At 42.5% G+C, this 20,305-nt stretch overlaps 1 protein-coding gene across 1 annotated transcript in view; it reads left to right on the forward strand.

The window, feature by feature from the left end:
- The window catches only part of LOC139753375 (uncharacterized), a 36,438-nt gene extending 25,776 nt beyond the window's left edge, over positions 1-10,662 (forward strand). The window contains exons 11-16 of the mRNA XM_071669792.1: positions 2,022-2,117; positions 2,327-2,410; positions 2,906-3,145; positions 6,360-6,542; positions 8,615-8,729; positions 9,812-10,662. Coding sequence (XP_071525893.1) covers positions 2,022-2,117; positions 2,327-2,410; positions 2,906-3,145; positions 6,360-6,542; positions 8,615-8,729; positions 9,812-9,897 — 804 coding nt within the window. The 3' untranslated portion in view covers positions 9,898-10,662. The remainder of the gene's footprint in view (positions 1-2,021; positions 2,118-2,326; positions 2,411-2,905; positions 3,146-6,359; positions 6,543-8,614; positions 8,730-9,811) is intronic.
- Positions 10,663-20,305: the final 9,643 nt, after the last annotated feature.

Below are 20,305 nucleotides of genomic sequence, written 5' to 3' on the forward strand. Positions count from 1 at the left end.
CGACTACCTTATTTTCTGAGTCAGTCGCCGCTGTCACTACATAAATCCTCAAGCTACAATCTTACCCATTCTCAGCCTCCTGAATGAATCTCGGCAGAGGGTATCGTTAAAGGGGGGGGGGGGGTGACGTAACTAAGACCCCTGTTGCCAGATTTCAAACGTTATGTTGCAAATGCAGCTTTGCTGGTTCCCCTAATTCTGGGCAGTGAGCGCTGGCAAGCTTACTGTACACACCTTGTTAGCCACTTCATCTGTCAGTCTGTCGGGTATGTCGGTACTCTCAGGAGGTTCCTCTCCTGGACCGATAAGAGAAGATGTAGCACAGACTGTCAGCGTACTTGAGGATAAGAATAGCTGATAATCACTATCAAGAACATTTCTAACCGCCGCCATACATTTTTTTTTATCAAATTCATAATGTTTTCTAAAGATAATCAGTGGCTGACCTTAGCATCATGTATATACGCATCTGTAATGAGCTAATTAAAAAAGTTGCATATGTTGGGGATAATTTCTCGTTTCCATTATGAACGTGTTTTTCATATGTTTCATCCTTGATTCCTCTTTGGTGAAGCCTCAGTATGAACACCTTCCCTTGACCTGAGAGACGTGATGGAATATCCATCCCCTCACTCCTGTCCTGCACGGCAATGGAAATGCCCTGAGAATCCTGGCAAGGCCAGACGAATGAGAAGGGGTGACCATGAACTCATTCAGAATGTTGAAGATGTTCACGGTCCACCAAGTGACAAAACTCCTCTTATATGTCTTTAGTACCACGAAGATTCGGCGGAACGATATCAGACAAGCGACATAATGTTCGAAGTGATGTATCTACCAGGGTGATGTCTTAAACCCTAACTTTTGTAGAAACGAATCCTATGAAATCCAAAGAAAGTTAGAAGAGAGTGTGAGGAAAAGCATCATAAATGCTGTGAACGTAAAGAAACGTCGGATTGCAAGCTTATCCTCGCAAGAGATACAAACAAGCAATAGTTATGCGAGACCCAAGTTTGTATTAACTGTATCACAAGTGAGACAACGAGACTAGAAGATGATTCTGTCCTGTTTAGGGACTGCTGCACCTTGGGTCACATCCACACTGACTAAACCATTGAGGGAACTGGATCAGTCATATCTACTACGCTACCTTGCTTAGCAACCCACTGGAAGCATAGGTAAGTGTAGCGTTAGGAGATAACTAAGGCGAGGAACCTGAACAGGAATATTCAGTGAATTTCATGACACATTTGCGGTTAAAGGTGACAAAACTGTCTGAGATAAGGGCAAGGAAAGACAAAGAACTGAAGACTTGAGGTACTTGCCCAAGGCTACAGATAAGACCACTACGCAGCACTTACTGCGTCCCTTGCTTGTAGTGGATGCGTCCGTAAAACTACCTTGGGAGGTAATGAAAATGTGGTGATACCACTTAAACCCAAAGACTCAGGAAGGACTGTATTGCTAACCCAGCCAATATAGTAACCTGGCGGTCATATTGATTATCAGATCGCCATGAAACCTTATGAAAGACCTTCCATCAATCATATCTGCTTAACTTTTAGATTTCCGCCAATAAGAGACCATTTCCTCATATGGCATCAATATGAGACCCTGGAACATCATTAACCTATGGAACGATACGTGACCATATACATCCTATTTCTGCAGTTTCCGTTCAACTGAACCTGTAGCTTGAGAAGAGAATTATGTGAAAAGATTACAGACGACGATAATAAACGCAAAATCATCACATGAGCTCACCAGATGCGTAGATAGAAAGACAAATTTCATCCTGTACTGCCTATCTATTGCTAATCCCGAGAATGCACCGCCGGATCTTGTTACAGCACCTAACAAATATACGTTCTCTCAGGAGGGCCATGGGTGAAAAAAAAAAAAATGTCTTTAGACACTAAACGATTGATTAAGGAAGGTGTGGGATTGACCTGTGTCATGAAAGCATGCATAATCTTATGATTTATTGCCACTGTATAACCTAATGACCATTCCAACGGCAGCACTGGGAGCGCGGCATGGAGACGGACGTGTGGGCCGGCATCAAGACCAACAAACTTACAGGCCTTAACGAGACGATCGTTTGGTACTTCGCCTCGGTAAGCACCATCCTGGTTACAGATGTTAAGCTGTCATTTCTCACGTCTTGTTTCTGCCTGATGTATGTCTCTAACTGTGAGGCTTAAATGATTTCATTCATACTTTAACGAAAATCATAACTTGTATAGTCAAATTGCTATAGATACCCTTATATTTTTTGTTTTCTGTGAGAACTCCTTTACCTAACCGTTTTCTTTTATTTTCTCAGCCGATGACTAATGAAATATTGGGGCGTCTGAATATCCAAACTACTGACAAAGTTCCTATCAAACAGGAGAAATATTTAACCAAGGTAAGGAAGAGAAATATTCACTGTCCTTAAAGTTTTGTCCTGTACTTGTCTATAAATCGTACTATCATGCTATCCTCCGTGAAATTAAAAATCTTACCAAACTCGAACTCAATACATTCAATCCCTACGGAATGTGTACGATGAATTTATACACATCCCCACGCCGACTGTCATAAAAACTCACTGCGGTTATAGTTGAAATCCTATTTCTTCCTGTTCATCAATACGCAATTCACAGTTTTATAGATTTCAGTATATCAATCATAAAATCTCTTTCTATAATTCCCCGTAAAGCACATTTTACATACAATGTATACTAAATTCAAACGCGATCTTTCCTGTGTTAGGAAAGATCCTACAACTTACATCGGCTTTGTGCCGGTAATGGCACACCGATCACACACACCCAACCTGTGTGTCATGAGCATATACAGTGCCGGGTTTTCTTTTAGAGAATTCATACCAGATTCTTCATTTTTGACTTCCTCTGTCCAGGAAGAGGGCTTGCCCCACGTGATCTACAACATCTACGGCTACGACAGCAAGGTCCCCACCACCCACAAGCACGACATCTCCCTGTGCTACGGCCAGAACCAGATGCGGCACTTCGTGTTCGACCTGCCGGCAAACGCCTTCAACAAGACGTTCAACATGCGTGAGAACCTCAAGTACGCCGTGGTGGAGGCGCTGAGCGAGGCGGGCAAGGTCTCCCCGCTGAGAATCAACAGGATAGAGGTACGTGGGGGCTTGTGCATGGTTACCGCGTAGCGTTCACCGCAAGAAAATCTGGAGTTACGAAGAACGAGTCATGGGAGTTAGGCGTTGTCAAATGTTGTGTGTGAGATGGAAAGATTGCATGTTTGTGGAATGACATCCAGCAACCTGTTTCTCATGAGGCAGAGAGGAAAGACAGTAACTTGGGCCAAAAGGGTGAAAGTAACAGCCACTGAAGTGTTGGCTCACTGCGTAGCCGTCAGTAACCTCTCCCTATACTAAGGCGGTTAATAGTGGCTGAACCTCCCTGGTCGATTACTACCCGCTGCCTTCCAGCCTTCCACAGAGAGGGAGAGAGAGAGAGAGAGAGAGAGAGAGAGAGAGAGAGAGAGAGAGAGGAGAGGAGAGGAGAGGAGAGGAGAGGAGAGGAGAGGAGAGGAGAGGAGAGAAGAGAAGAGAAGAGAAGAGAAGAGAAGAGAAGAGAGAAGAGAGAGAGAGAGAGAGAGAGAGAGAGAGAGAGAGAGAGAGAGAGAGAGAGAGAGAGAGAGAGAGAGGATCCGATGGCTTTCATCAAAGTTATCAGCTAAGAGAAAAACTAGCGTTTCTGTACGAGTTCACTGATTCCGCATTCATGGTAGCAGAAGGCTACTTAATCCAACAGTCAATTAGCCCTAAGTGTATCGTAGTAATTTTCTCCATATTTCACTTCATTACGTCTGGCTACTTAATGTTCCCTGAGTGTCTTGGACGGTGACAAAAGCAATCTTTTGGTAAGTTATTCATGAAAATAAGTCCCAGTGCCCAGCACCCTTGGATGAGACACCACACACCCAATCTCCCTCGTAAGTCTCTGAGAGTCTGTGCATGACTCTGGCTGCCCTCTGTCAAGTGCCTGAGATACCGAGTCACAAGCCACAATTTGTCAGATTTCAATCCCATCGTGGACGCAATGATCTCATCTGCCATCGGCCGAAGCTTCAATAGTCTGTACACACTATCCCAGCAACAACAAACCGCAGTAAAATGCAAGACTTCTGGTCAAAAAGAAAGGAAAACAAAAGCATGTAGACAGAACAGAAGTAACATGCATCCACCTAATGACTTGTCAGATCTGTGGTTTACCTGAGTGTGGTGGATTAATAGTGCCCAGATGTTTCCTAGACCTTATCGGGTACACGGATATGTGTCAAGCACAAGTGGTACACATGGAGGCTGCTCAAACTTTTAATTACGAACTTTAAAAATCATGTAGAATTTATAATCATATACATCAATCATATCATAATGAATATAACATATACCTTATAATTTTTATAAAGATAAAGCCTCTCTTTCCTTCCATACGATATCTCATGGAAATGTCCAATATTGTCCTACTTGGCGTAATTTGCCCAAGGTTGTGAACTCCTGACTTAAAAGATTCTTGTAAACTTTATATGTAATTGAACGCGTGTGTACCGTCGCTTTCAGCCGCTCTCGAAATAATTCCAATAATCAACAACCCTGTTGAAGAAAAAGTACTTTGCCTCATTCAAAGTAAAACGTTTGTCTACCAGTTTGTATCGCGACTGAAATACCACAGATATATCTTTACGTAGCTGATCAGATTAAGGTTATCAGAGCCTTTGGTAATTCTGGATAATAGGTCATCTTTCTCTAATTCTTCCAGGGAATATAAGTTTCTGTCGTTTAGTTGGCTCTCGTAGGATTTGTTTCTCAGTCCGGGAATCATCTTGGTAGCTCGCTGCTGTACCCTCTCTGTTATGTTTATTTCTTGTTTTTTCAAGCAAGGTGATAAAAACGAACACAATATTTACGGTGGTGACGCATCATTGAATTTCAGAAAGTGAGGATCAGTTCTTTAAGACTTGAGTTCGACTGTCTTACATGTGAGTTCCAAAATTTTGTTCGCTATTTTACTACTTCTATGCATTACTTACATATAGGCTAACGTGACCAGAAATGATCTATTTTTTTTTTCCCTGGCATACGCTTTATAGCTCACCGGAATTCATACTGCAGCTTGCCTTCTCGTACGTCATACTGATGTGTAAATTTTTGAACTGATCGATGATGAAAATCATCTCCCACATGCGAGTCGAGGCCATCAAGCTGTCCATATCAGCTTGAAGCTGAAGGTGTTTAAATTTCTGTCGTACTGCATCACAAGTTCGCACCTCAATATCGTCTGCAAATTTTGAAGATAACTAACAAGGCAGCCCATTATGAATGTGGTTAAGATAAATGATTGTGGTGTCACTTTTTATTTACGGTCAGTCAACCAATTGTCTAACTACCGAAGTACGATCCTATGAATATGTGGCATTTGACTTAAATTTTGCTGTAGATGGCAAACCGCATTATCACTATCATACATACTTATTGTGTCATAGAAGCAATCAAAAATTTTTTTTTTGGACATTATCTATTTCGTCAAAAACTCTGCTGAAAATCTTATATTAAGTGGTGATCCACTGAATGGTTTACAGTCTTGTTTCTAATGATGGTTTGCATAACCTAACCAACAACGGACTGAATGTTAACTGGGAGATGATAATCCGGGTAGAGACTTAACATCTCTTTGTAATATCGGGGTTATACTGGAAAACTTCCAGTCAGAGGGAAACTTTCCTTCTCGCAAGTGACTTGCTGGAAAAAAATAAGGTCAAAAACTTAACTTCCTCATTTTTAGCTTTTTTTCGTAAGTCTTGGATAAAACGTATACCCATTATACCCCGAATCACTTTACCAACGTCCATGGTGTTCATGGAATAAATACGGTAACCACAGCTACATTAACAACCTACTCAGTGATCAATGACCATGAAATAAATACGGTTGCCCCCGTCACTTCGTTACTGTCGCTTTGAGTTCATGAACTAAATGCGGTAGCCCCGGTTACTTCAATAACGCACTCAGTAATCTTGAACCATGAAATAAGTACGGTAATCCCAGTTACTTCAGTAACGCACCCAGTCATTTTGAAGCATGATATGAATACGTAAACCCAATCACTTCAACAACATCTCCAGTGATCATTAATCGCAAAATATATATATATACCATAAAATGAATATGGTATCCCGAGCCACTTCGTCAACGTACCAGCCGACCTTCGAACCATTTTAAAAGTACATCAAAAGGAGCAACTTCCTCAACGTCTCCAGCGTCCATGAAGCAAGCACAGGAAAGCACAACTTCAGCCAGTAAGTAAAGTGTTCTCACGTCCCGGCAGGTCAGGAAGGCGACCTCAGCAGTGGAGGTCCTGTTTACGCTGCTGGAGAAGTCGTCGGAGGTGAGCGACCTGCCCAACAACCTGATTGAGAACAGCATGCACAAAGCGGCCGCCGAGATACGCAAGACCATCGACGCCTCGCAGCTTGTGATCCTCGTCCGTATAGGAGGCAACCACACCCCGGTGAGTGTGTGGATGTGTCATTTTAGTCACCTCAGGACAGGGAAGGGCGTTCTCCTACATTCGTGGGGGATCTCATCTCTTGAACTTTACTATCATTCAACTTTTTCAAACTTCTGTATGTTATCAACTGTCACAGACTTCATCATTTAAGTTATTCATTCTTTCCACTGCTCGTGTATAGAGAAATAATTTCTTTATACCATATCTATAACTTTTTTGTTTGATTTTACGTTATGGCCTCAGGCTCTTCAATCTATACCATATCTATAACTTTTTTGTTTAATTTCACGTTATGGCCTTAGGCTCTTCAATCTATGCGTCTTTCGAAAATTTGTTCACCACTACATCATCAAACTAGCTCAGGAAAACTTTAAGATTGTGATCAAGTCACCCCTTATTCTTCTCTCCTCCAAGATAGACAAATTTATGGCCTCTATTTCCTCTTAACTCAACCTCTCTTGATTATGGCAATATCTTTGTTGCCCACCTCTATCAGTTCCTTGTGCTTCAAAGCGCGGTCACCAAACTTAAGGATCATAAGTTAGCTTTGGTCTAAAACACGTTGTGGAGAGCTTGTTCAATATGCATTAAGTAAATGCGGTTCTGTCATTTGCCAGAAGACGTTTCTTTCTCTTTTACAATAATCAACCGAAGCGTGGCTCTGGCGACAGTTTCCGCAGCTTATTTCCTGGTAGACAACATCTACATTATTACTTTGCATTTACTGCCCTTAGACAGAATTTCATCAAGCATCTATCAGGCTGACACTGAGTTTGTCGAGGTTCTCTCGTAAACCGATTGAATCCTTATCAACCTTTCTCTTCTTCATGACAACGGCAACATCCGCAAACATATTTGGGTACGAGTTCAGTCCTTCCGGCAAGATACTTACAGAGATCAAGATGATCAGTGGTCAAAGGACCGAGCCATTTGGCAGGCTAGTGATAACACAAATCCATATCTGGAGGGCTCCTCTGCTACGCGTTCTCTCTTCTCTTCCACTAGGACCATCTTCTCTCCTGCTCAAGGATCCAGCAGTTTAGAAAATTAACAAGACACAACACTCCTCGATGTTGTTAAAATCTGCTCGTTTCTATGGCAGCAACAACTTCTCGTCCTAGAATTAAAACGCTTTTTCTGGTACTACGATACTATTCCTCCTAGATTTAAAAAGCTTCTCTCTGGTACCAAAACCTGTTCTTCCTAGTATTAGAACCCTTCTCTAGTATTGAAATCTATTCGTCGTAGAATTAACATGCTTCTCTCTGGTCTTAACATCGTCTCTCCTCCCAGAATTACATTTTTCCGCCCCCCCCCCCCCCCAGTCAGCACTAGCGTCTTCCCTTCTTCCAACCTTATCATCCCTTCCCTTGGAAGGTTTATCAATATACTTTATCAATTCAGTAATAAAGATCACGTTCCTACCAGAATATGTTATTCATATCAGCTCTCTACTAAAAACATGCTTCTCGTGTTCCTAACATTAACAGCTGTCCCTCACCTTGTCATGATAATCATCCGCCATTACCCCTCTGTCTCTACAACCCCGCAACAATATTCCACCCCCGCCCTCCACAATTAGCATCTGTCCCTTTCTAACGAGAAAATATACATCAACACCTGTTTCCTCATTACTACCACGTATCCCACTAACAGTACCACTCTTGCCCGTCCCTCCCCCTAAACTTGGTGCAAGAACACATGTCCTCACTGCCAGGGTTCATATAAATCTTCTTGCAAACATGATCTAACATCTTTCCCCAAAGACGTCTTTTCTCCTTCCAGCATCAACACCCGACATCTTTTAACGCCTTTCCTCCAGCCATTAATATCTCTCCTTAGCCATAAGAAGAAATTCACAAGGCCTTAATATCTTCCCATTCCCAACATTAACATCGTCTCAAACAATTCAAAGTAAGTCTGTCATTAATACTTGTCTTCCTAGTCAGTACCACGTATTCTTCCAGCATTGGCATCTGCCCTTACGTTATCAACATCCGTGTTTCTTCCAGCATTAGCTATGCTCATACCGGCGCTAACACAGGTTCTCCTCCTCCACAATTCTTCCTCAGGATCCCAAGTTAACGATCACTCGCAAACTGGTGGCGCTGCCGGGCACGGTGAGAGAGGTCACGCGGGACGACGGATCCACACGCGGCACCCATCACCTCACCGGATACTCCTCAGGTAGGTGGGCACTCAGCTTCTCACCAGGTAGGTGGGCACTCAGTTCCACACCAGGTAGGTGGGCACTCAGTTCCACACCAGGTAGGTGGGTACTCAGTTCCACACCAGGTAGGTGGGCACTCAGTTCCACACCAGGTAGGTGGGCACTCAACTCCTCACCAGGTAGGTGGGCACTCAACTCCTCACCAGGTAGGTGGGCACTCAGTTCCACACCAGGTTGGTGGGCACGCTGTTCCACACCAGGTAGGTGGGCATTCAGTTCCACACCAGGTAGGTGGGCACTCAGTTCCACACCAGGTAGATGGGCCCACTGTTCCACACCAGGTTGGCGTGCTTTCAGTTCCACAACAGGTAAGTGGGCATCTCGTTACCCTTGCCCTAATATACCGGTGTCTTTACAACTGCGCAACACACCTACTTTGATTTAAATGTATGTTCACATTTAGCTTTATTATCAGCTGTCTTCATAATTTCCCTGGTTCCTACTTGCCTTTACGCTTCCCCAGGTCACCAAGTACTTTTACACCTGCATTAAGCCCTATCTACCAGCTGCCTTCCAGTCGCCTCTGGTTACTGTTCTCAAATCTGCTCTAGATACTAGATGCAATCATACCTGCACTAGTTACTGAATATCTTTATCCCTGCCCTAGTGACTCTTACCTTCACATCTGCTCTAGCTACAGACTGTCTTCATAACCGCCCTTGGTAGCGGCTGGCATAATACCTAACCTAGTTGCTAATTACTTTCATAACTGACCAAACTACTTATTGTCTTTGTATCTGATGTAATTACTAGTTACCTTCTTATCTGCCTTAGCTACCGGCTGTAGTATATTACGCCTGCCCTAGCTACTAACTGTACTCTATCATTACATGAATTATTTTCAACGCTATAGTTAAAACCTGCCCGATCCTGGGAACCCGATGAAACGAGTATCAGAAAAGTGCAACTTTTAACATCTAATGCGTCAGAGGAGAGAGAGAGAGAGAGAGAGAGAGAGAGAGAGAGAGAGAGAGAGAGAGAGAGAGAGAGAGAGAGAGAGAGAGAGAGAGAATTCATCAGTTTACTTTTCCCACTGCAGGTGATATGGCAGGTCTTGCGTTCGGAATGCTGCTCGTCGGTGGCCTGGCGGGCTACGGCGCCCTCTACTACTCCAGCAGGAAGTAGAAGTTCGAACCCAGGGTGTGTGTTGGGGGGAGGGGAGGGTGGTCTCCCTCGCCGGACCATCACCCTCCACAGAGACCCAGGTCTTGGATCTGTAAACTTTCCCATTACTGTCACTCGTAAATTAAGATGCAGAACCATAGTGATGTCGAACATATGTTGTAGATATGACAATTTTCGCTTATTTTTGTAGGTCAAGTGAGAGAGATCTGAAATTGTTTATTCGTTGTATAATTGTGTGATATAATTATAGGATTAATTGTTCTAGTATTAAAAGGGATTAGTTATAAGAATATAGGATTAATCAAACATTCTGACTAACTCGATGTGTAAAAAACTATTCAATTTGTCTTTTAAGTATGTCTGTGTCTAAACTCCACACAATGTCTTTCATTTATCAGACAAAATTATGCTGTGCAAGGATATTCACAGGAGAGAATTACTGTTCAAAAATGTGCGTTTCACTCTTCACAATCAAGAGAACTGGGATAAGAATGTTGATTATATTCATCATGTGTCTGTATCCTGCATTACGCTGTCTGACTGTTATAACGTCGAGTTAGGTCCCACAGACTGACGGAGGTAACCCATGAATAATAGCACAAATAAAACAGCTTAATAACCCGCTACATTTTAAGCATAAATGGCAAAAGTATTTTTAGGGATTTCTAATGTGTAAATGATCTAGTATCTGTGACATCAGTGACTGCTTGATGTCCTCGAGCGAACTGGATGTTTTTATGCTTGAAAATAAAATCCTTAACATGGGATGCAGATTTATTTACGATGGACAAACTTTTTATTTACGACGGCGAGGTACAGAAGGATTAAAGGAATTCGAGTGTTTGTTACGTGACTAGCTGGAGTGTCGCTCTTCCAGCGGACATGACGACCCTGTGCCTCACCTCACCTGCCGTACGAGAGAACGACTTGAACCCCTCCAATAAGACAGTAAGGCCCTCTCACACGACGGTGCGACCCTCGAACATGATAGCTTGGCCTTTGACCTGACCCTTCAAAGTCAAGTCAAGGGCTAAGCCGTCATAACCAAGGGTCAAGCCGTTGAGCCTAGACGCTAAAGGAGTTGCATGGCACTAAAATTATGAAGAAAAAGAGAAACTTCAGTAATTTCAATGTAAGTTTTATGAAAAAAATCACCTTAGGAACCATAATTCAATTCTTAAACTCACACTGTACAGACGTCTATCAGACAGTCACAAGTGATAACGTGCAAAAGCTGAACCTTACGGGATATTGACAAAGCTGTCACACCTGGACAGTGACAGAGACGGTCTCGAAAGCACCCACTGGTCTACTGCTGTTTGTGGTCCTTCCTACAGTTAAACAGTTTGGTATCTGCTTTGATCAAATAATAGGATAAACGTAGGTATATACCTGGTGTCACGGTACAAAAGAACAGGATATACGTAAGTATATACCGGGTGTCACGGTACCGAAGAACCAGCTTCAACAGCAGTCACAGAAAATGGACACATGGCTCAGTACAGAAAACGATCATAGATAAATGTACAACACACACAAGTCTATATCGTCAGAGCGTATCTATCCTCAACATACCACAGACAGACTTTGATCCTGGAGAGACCTGCTCCAACACCTTCAGCCGCTGACTCGTGGCAAATTAAAGAAATATTTACAGAGAGACACTGACTCATACAAATGTCCTTATATACATATCTGAGATGCTTATAATCTGTCGCAGAGGACCTCAATCCATGAGAAAAATATAGGAAACTATATAACAATATTTCGCAATAGAAATAATTAGTTTCTATACTTTGAGGCTTGGAAAGGGAGGGGTGTGGTATGGGTGGATGTCAGTCTCTGCTGCTATAATTCTGTTTTGTTTACTGAAACGGCAAGGGAGACTGGACGTCCTAGTCAGGACCATCTCTTATGCGATGAATATATATATATATATATATATATATATATATATATATATATATATATATATATATATATATATATATATATATATGTGTGTGTGTGTGTGTGTGTGTGTGTGTGTGTGTGTGTGTCCTAACCTGAGCCAGGTACTTGATCTTTCGATCAAGCCGGGTGGAAGGATGAAGAGCTGGGTGAACTGCAGATCGACTAAAATGACTAGGATTCGAGCTCATGAAAGACGAAATATCATTCAACATACATATCTTCAATTTCTCCACACTGAAAGTCATATCATGATTTGCATGTACTTACACAACCAAACAATTTGTTGCATATCTATCAGAGTTCAACTTCCACGTCCCTGCTGTATGGGACGTGGTGCCATGACGTTCACAACATACTCAAACACAATAACCTCTGCTCTCGTTAATCATATCCTGTGCATACTGCGAGATCGCACCCTTCTGAAAAGTATTGATATCAGTAATTCTTAACTCACTTGTGCTTACTTAGAGACATTCACATCAGCCACTGCGCTCCGTTCCTCTTCATCAGAACTTATCTGCCAAATTTATATCTTAAACATGTTATTGATGATATAAGGACTATAAACGTTGTCGGAGAGCTTTAAGTAAAGTTGGTGCTCAGAATTTATAGTGTCGCCTTCATAGCGCGGCGGACACTTAGGTGTCTCTGTATCCAACGTCATCGTGTATCTGGCCATCGTCTTCGTGTGTCCATCGTCAGGTGTCACACTTTCAAACCCGCGAGTTAATCCTGGTTATCATCACCTAAAGAGTTTAAAGTGCACAAGACCCAGGCATTTCGATTTTACCAGTTATGCCCCTTGTAAAAATGTCTTCCCTGGAATTTAACCAGGCTCGAAACTTAAAGAAATTTCCAACTTTTGATATTTACCAAGCAATACTCCACTTCATTCTTATTTCACTTTTATTAACTATGATGTACTGCAGGCGACACAATACTTCCACGGAACACGCTTCAAGTTTTCTACATGGCGTAATTTCATTTTCTTTCAGGTGTGAAATAGTCTCTGACCTGTGTGAATGTGTTCTTGACTACAATTTGTGTGTTATGGGGATAAAGTTTTACACTCGTATTGCCCTGTCTCTTAACCATGTAGAAATGTTACCGTGTCTTAATCTTGTGTGTGTGTGTGTGTGTGTGTGTGTGTGTGTGTGTGTGTGTGTGCATCACAAACTTACGCATTTGCGTAGAAAGAAGAAGAGTGATTCAAGGAACACCTTTGTCACCAGCAATACAGTATAGCCATCGGAAAATATATAAGGAGGGGCGGAAACACTGTTTGGAAACATCAGAAAAGAAATCTATATCAAGCTCCATTGTCAAAGGTTAATTTCCCTCAAGCCAAGAACCACGTTAGTTCTAGTTTAAATCACTCAGTAAGAGGCGTAACTCAGGCAAAATCCAAACCAGCATTATGGATCCTTAAATTCTTATTTACTGAGAAACAACTGCGTAAAAGATGCTCTTCGATGCTTCTGACTTGATCAGTACGAGATTCGTTAGACGCATCTTCTTCACCCAGCCAAGGTGAGGCTCCTGTGGACGGACGGATGAACAACAGCAACGGAGGGACGAGTGATGCTTAACTGTTTGTTACGGTACGTCAGCCACACAGGAGGAGTTATCAGGGAATGAGTAAATATGGTTATCTGAGAGAGAGAGAGAGAGAGAGAGAGAGAGAGAGAGAGAGAGAGAGAGAGAGAGAGAGAGAGAGAGAGAGAGAGAGAGAGAGAGAGAAGTTAGTCCATCAGCAATTACGGAAACACATGGTCTAAAGAGAAGGCTGGATATAGGAGGACAGAGTTGGGTGAGAGAAAGGAAAGGGACGAGGTCTTGGTGTTCACACCCGATACCCAACACCCCATCAAATGCTTTAGATGGACTACAACAGAGATTCCATTCCATAAGTCTCTCAGAGTGGATGACTCAACATTTGTAAAGCAAAACCAGATATCTCCAGGGGACTTTGCTTCGCGATAACCATACTGGCGATGTGAGACGACAGAGTCAATGCGCTTCACGAGATGGGAAATGAGGAGATAATCTCCCGCCATAGTGAGATTTCTCAAGCAGGTTTTCTTCGCGGAGCCCAAACTACCGTGTGTCCGTTTTCATCAATATAACTTGCATATAACATCTTTTGGAAAGCTCATCGCTGTAACGTTCTTCGATTATCCCTCCTTCTGCTGTCAAAAGGCATTGATAGCTTTTCATCACCTTACTAAACTATGGATGAAAACAACTTCGCTGGCCTACGTAAGACCCAACAAACAACAACTAATTAGACGTCCCACTTGGGTTTCCGATCGTCATAACCAAAGCTTTAACGCACTCCGTCACTTTTTCATCTCTACCCTTGTCCGATATTGTACGATATTGTTTCATTCTGTGGGACGACAATATAATTTTTGTGATAATCGCGTTTGTTCCGACACCCACTCTTCCCATTAATCCCTCGAAACATGAACCATGACACTTGAAAAAGATTTCATGATATTCTCTGAGGATTTCTTTGCCGATTTTCCCGAGGATTAGCATCCCTTCTAATCCTTTAATCCTATAATGCTTCTGTGTTGAGCGGGCAATGTATGTCACTGTTCTCACAAAGACTGTCACCTTCCAATCCAGTCTACGATCACATTTGTTCTCAGTCCTAAACGAACCCGAGAGTAGGCGCATCGCAAGTATAAAGAAGACACTTTCCCTCCATCTGCCTCTCACTCAAACCTTCATTTACACAGAGAATCTCATTAGAGCTACTAATTTTGACGAGGTGAAACACACCTTCTTAACGAACGAAGGAAGTAAACCTACGTCTCCATTCTACACGCCATATGCTTCTGGTAATTAGATAAGAATATTGAGTTATTAGAAAGAAATATCGAAAAAAAACCTTCTGCAATTTCATCTTTCCTAATTTTCATTTTCTAAAGTTGTTCTTCCGGATGACAGACCCAGACTTTCTTGTTCCCTGTCTTACGTCCACATATCCGCAGGTGAGCAGGTACCTATGCACCAGCGTAATTATGAAGTCTTCATTTTCTACGTTTCATTGTTCCCACTGCTGCCCTCCCAGGGTAAAATCTAATGAAGCAACATCTTTTACTTAAAGTCAGACAAAAATTCCCTTCTATTGCATTTTAATGTCTGCATTATGTCATATATCATATGTGCAGCAAATGTCACTGAACCTGTTGACATAAGTCGTTGTTTCTGATGTACTGCGCTGAACCACTGAAGGATATCTAATTTCTTGAGGCCCCGGGGATATGTATTGTGTGGAATGTAACCGACGCACACCATCAGTTTGCCAAGTGTTTACGATTTACCTTAACTGAGCAGTCAAAATGTAATGTTTTGTCCTAGATCTGATGATTCGAGTACGTCGAAGATCTCTGTCTCTGTCTTTCTGTCTGTCTGTCTGTCTCTCTCTCTCTCTCTCTCTCTCTCTCTCTCTCTCTCTCTCTCTCTCTCTCTCTCTCTCTCTCTCATGCCGCATCAGACGATGAGAAAGATCAGGAGGATGGAGGTGGTGTGAGTGAACCAGATGGCGTGAGTGAACCCAGAGGACAAAGGGAGTGGAAGAGGTTCAGATGAGGAGGAGACAAATGGTAAATGACTCAACTGGTTTCCACATTGGGAGATAATGATATAAAGTAATACAACTATGAACAGTGAGCTGCAGCACCTTAAACATACCTCTGGAGTTAAGCAAAAACTACTTCGACGCATTCATAGATGACTAAACATAAGTGAACAGTAAGATAGGTTAATTCGACTAAGATGTCTCAGGTTAAATAAAAAGGTAAACAAGTGAAAATCTGTACACAGAATACATAGTTAGGTATAAGGAAAGAGGAAAGAAAAACTGGATGTTATGGTAGGGACTATGAAGGGGTATTCAAATGGTGGTCGAAGATGGGAGGGGGGGGGGGGGAATTCAAAGAAATAGGTAATGGGAAGGAACAGAATCTCAAAGGGTATGGGAAGGAGGGCTTAGAATATGGGATGTGAGAGAAACTGCAACGATGGAGTTAGTGGGAAGAACACGGAACACCGCGTCGGCGGGAGGAATTAAGAATATGGAGGTGTAAGGAATACTGAAAATGGATAATGGTCGAGATCCACCAGACAAGGTAGCGGGCACGTTGAAGAAAATACAGATGATGGAAGAGGTCCAGATAATATGGCTGATGGAGTGGACTAGGTGGTGGGAAGAATGATCACTGGGGTGGCTGGCGAAGTCTTCAGATGGAACAGTGTCAATTCAGAAGATAAGGAAGAGGAGCGAGTTGGCATGATGGAGTCGGTGGAAACCATGTAGAAAATGGACATTGTGCGAAGCAATCACAGCAATGTCGGGGATTCAGAGAATGGATTTAGTTGGGAGAAACTGTAGAGGAATCATATCTGAGCGATGAAAATTATGGAAGTGGAAAGAATGCGTTCGGAAAAAAGGAGATAATGGGAAGGAATCTAGAGACGGAGGAGGTTGGAGAGGTTCTAGTCGTGGTGGTGGTGGAGGTTCAGAATATTTAGGTGGTGGACGGAGACCCAAGATGGACTATGGAGTGCTAGCAGATTTTTAAAGACGGTGGGGAAAGGGTATTCAACTGATCACTGTGGTAAGAAGGAGATGGGAACAAGAAGTGGCATTCCGGAGATGGAAGTGTTGGGAGGGATTGAGATGGGGAGTAATGGGAAGGTTTAAGATGATGGAGCGAGTCTGGGATCACGAGGAAATCAGAACAAAAAGTCGTGGAGCGATTCAGGAAGCTGCTGGGGAGAATATGATGATGGAAGCAGTAGATGGAAGTAATAAGGTAAGGAAGACGAAGGGAATCATAATATGTAGGTGGTGGAAAGGGCTCAAAAGATGGAGAAATATGTGGGGATGAGAGCTGCGTGGAGAGAAGGACAAGATTCTACAGTGGGGGAGGTTCAGACGATGTACGTAGTGAAAAAATGATGAAAGGATTGAAAGGGTTCAAGAGATGCCCCAGTACAGTGATGAGAAGTACATTGGCTTTGGAAAAAAAAGGAAAAACAATAATTCCTGAGGAGAATTTTTGATTTTACTGAGTACATCAGTCTAAACGCTATCATAACCCATATCACCCACCACTCAGCACTAGCCTTGTTACATGACTTAAAATATATATAGATGTGGGAAACGAAAAGAAGTTCATTAAACATCGCGTGAAAAATGTTAACTCGCAAATACACGAATGTGAAGGGAGCGATTCAGTTTCTCCAGAAAGTGAGAATGTTTCAGTAAATGGGTGTGGTGGTGACGAAGAGGGATATGAAGATGGAGATGATGAGGAAGGACTTGCATCATATGGACAGTAGGACTCATATGAAAGAGGCGATGGGAGAAATTAGAGTGAGTTAAGGGGGAGGGATTTACATGACTGTATTTGAGAGATTCAAAGAATAGGATGATGAGAAGGTTTAAAAGAAGAGTGATGAGAGGTAGTAGAGGGATTCAGGTTATCATGGTAGTGAGAGGGATTCAAAAGATGGAGGCATTGGGGGAGGGATACAGATGGAAGTAACGAGAGCAGTTCAGATGATGAAAGAGTTATGTGACTTAGAAGATGGAGATCTGGGGAGAGTATCAGACGATGATGGGTAGATGAAAGTTGATGTAGTTGATGGGTGGGTATTAGATAATGATGGGGAGATGGGAGAACTTCCTTTTTTGGGTTGCGTCGTGAGAGTACCTAATGCATGTCGACCAAAAGGGTGGGGCCTTCACCTGGGGTACGGTGTGTGGTGCAGAGCTACCACTGCTCCGTCACTGGAGTCTGTCTGTACAGCCGGAGTGGAGTGGACGTGGCAACATCTTCGCTCTAATGAGCTCCGCACCACTTGAGCTGACGGGGTCACTCATCTCTGACCTTTCCTCAAGGCTGCTGTGGTTAACACATTCCAGAACTATTTTTTAAAGATCTCGCAGAAGTGGGAATCCCAAGTTCTGAGGAAAGTTTTTTCTAAGCTACTGACCTAATTGTTCACAGTTCTTAAACATCTTAGCTCTACATTGATATATCCAAAAGCCTGAATGTTGTTTCTGGTTTTTCTCTTCGAAACCAAAAATTAACTGTCGTAGTTAAGGGGAATGTTGCCCTTTGGACTGACCCGAAATTCCTATAACATACACCTTTCTTCCTTGCTGTACCACCGACAGAAGCGGGGGTACAGTATCCTGATGTACCGAAGACACACGGACGACAACAGTAAATTGTAAGCAGACATCAGGTTGCGAGGACAATGAGGAAGCGACAGAACTCTTGTGGAAACTTTGTGTTGCATGGGTGATTGTGACGTTAGTGATCACGATTTGCATCACCTTACAACTGGATCTAAACAAACTCCAGTGTAGGTCAAAGACATGGCTGACGAATTTACCCCAGGCATATACAAATAGACGAATGTATGACACAGTGACAGGAGGCCACAATCAACTGTGTGTGACAGGACCTTCAAGGGTCAACACGTTTCTGAGCCTATCACCAGATGTCCACACAAGAAGAATTCTTAATGAGGCAACTAATCTGTTGGTCCACATTATGACATCATTTACGTGAAAGGATGAGGTAATGTTCAATGAACTATTTACAGAATATATTACATCTAGAATTACATTGCGTGTCTCCAGTTCGGTCACCATATTTGAAGAAACATAACCAGGAAGAGGTGAACTAAGATGTTTCCTGAAATAAAGGATATAAGTTACGAGGGGAGGTTACAGGATGATATATTTGCTCAAAATAGTAGAAAAAATTATAAAGGGAAACACAATTACAGCTTTTAGTTTTCTGAATCAAACCGACAATGTCAACGGTGAACAGTGTTTTTAAATCAGTAGAAATAAATCAGTAAAAATGAGAGACCAAAGCAAGAAAATTCGTGTTTTTAAACAGAGATGACGTAGCTTAGCAAGGATATTAACCAGCTCAGAGGCATACTTCCTTAGGGCTCTAAGCCTTGCCTACTTGGAGCTGACAAAGTACTCGAAAGACATCGTGCGAGTTTGATACAGATGGAATTACTAAGTCTGTAACCAGTTTCTGCATTTAGTCGTTAAACTTCCCATATGAAAGTAAGTAAAGTATGTAATGAAATACCTGTCATGAATGGTAACATCCCAAGCAATATTAACCCACTGAGGTCTGATTAAGACCCTTTATGACCTCTGTAATCCTTTAGCGCTACCGCTCACTATATGAACACGGGATGCACAATAAATGTGCCGAGGTTACCGGCACAAATTAATCAAATCAGTAGGACGAGATGGGAGAGGATGATTAAACAGGAAAACAAGGTGCCAAGAGAAGGCAGATATATCAGTTAAAGAGCTAGCCACAGATTGGTCAGTTCGGAAGAGAGGAGTCAAGACTGAATTACAGAAGTTATTGGAGATGTTGTTGGCTAGGGAACAGAAAGGTTTGTCAGGAGGAGGTCAAGTCAAGGGTGTGCTTAACTTTCAAAGGAATAGCAGATAAAAAAGGAGTGCGATTCAGGAGAAGGGAAGAGTTTCATGGACTGATACGCTCTGTCCCTGATGTGACAGGCATCAGAGAAAAAGGAAATTAAATAGAAGAGATGTATGACCCTAGACCAGCCATGATAATCTCTGCTATACTATCAACGCCACGCGAGGCATCCCGGCCAGAGAAGCAGTACCAGACCCACAGAAAGTCAGTAAAGGTGGCGCTCCCTCATGATCGGTGGGTTCTCCCAAAGTGACAAGTTACGTTTCGAGGTTGAGGGAATAGAAGATGGGAGTTCCCGATCAGAAATGATGGGAATAAGTTCGTGGTCAGAAGACTCTTAAGTGGGAAGAAATAGTCTTATGCATAGTGCGATGGCTTGGAGGGGGAAAAAAAAAGAGGTATGAGGAGAGTGGTGGTGATGGTGGCCGTAATGACTGAGAACATGGCTTTGGGTGTTGGATTGTCTCTGGAGGTGGTACCTATGATGTCAGTCTATCAAGTTTCTATTATCGTATATTGTTTGCGAGTTATTGTGTTAAAAGCAACGTGTCCGCGGACAGACAGTGGGAAACGCACGTAGAGGTGACGACTCGATGTCCCGGCTGCACTTCTGTAGTGTAGGGACGTCACAAGATCTTCAGATTCTCATTCCCTCCCACAAAATTAGGGGTTTAAAAAGATGCAGTTAAACTTTTTTTTCTTACCCAAATTTTGAAGAATCTTTGGACTCATTGCTTCTAAATCGTCAGAAATCCAACGTATAACACATTTTCATATGGTATCCCTCAACAAAGCTCTCCCTCCAGATACTGTGTTTACTTTATTCCCTGATCTACACTAATCTAAACTGCGTACTAGGATCCACCTCATTCCATATGACGCCATTGCCTGTGTGCTGTTGTCATTGGTCATTACTTAGATGAAAAAATATATATGAAAATCCGCAGTGT

Source organism: Panulirus ornatus, chromosome 2, assembly GCF_036320965.1.
Source record: "Panulirus ornatus isolate Po-2019 chromosome 2, ASM3632096v1, whole genome shotgun sequence".
Taxonomy (NCBI): Eukaryota; Metazoa; Arthropoda; class Malacostraca; order Decapoda; family Palinuridae; genus Panulirus; species Panulirus ornatus.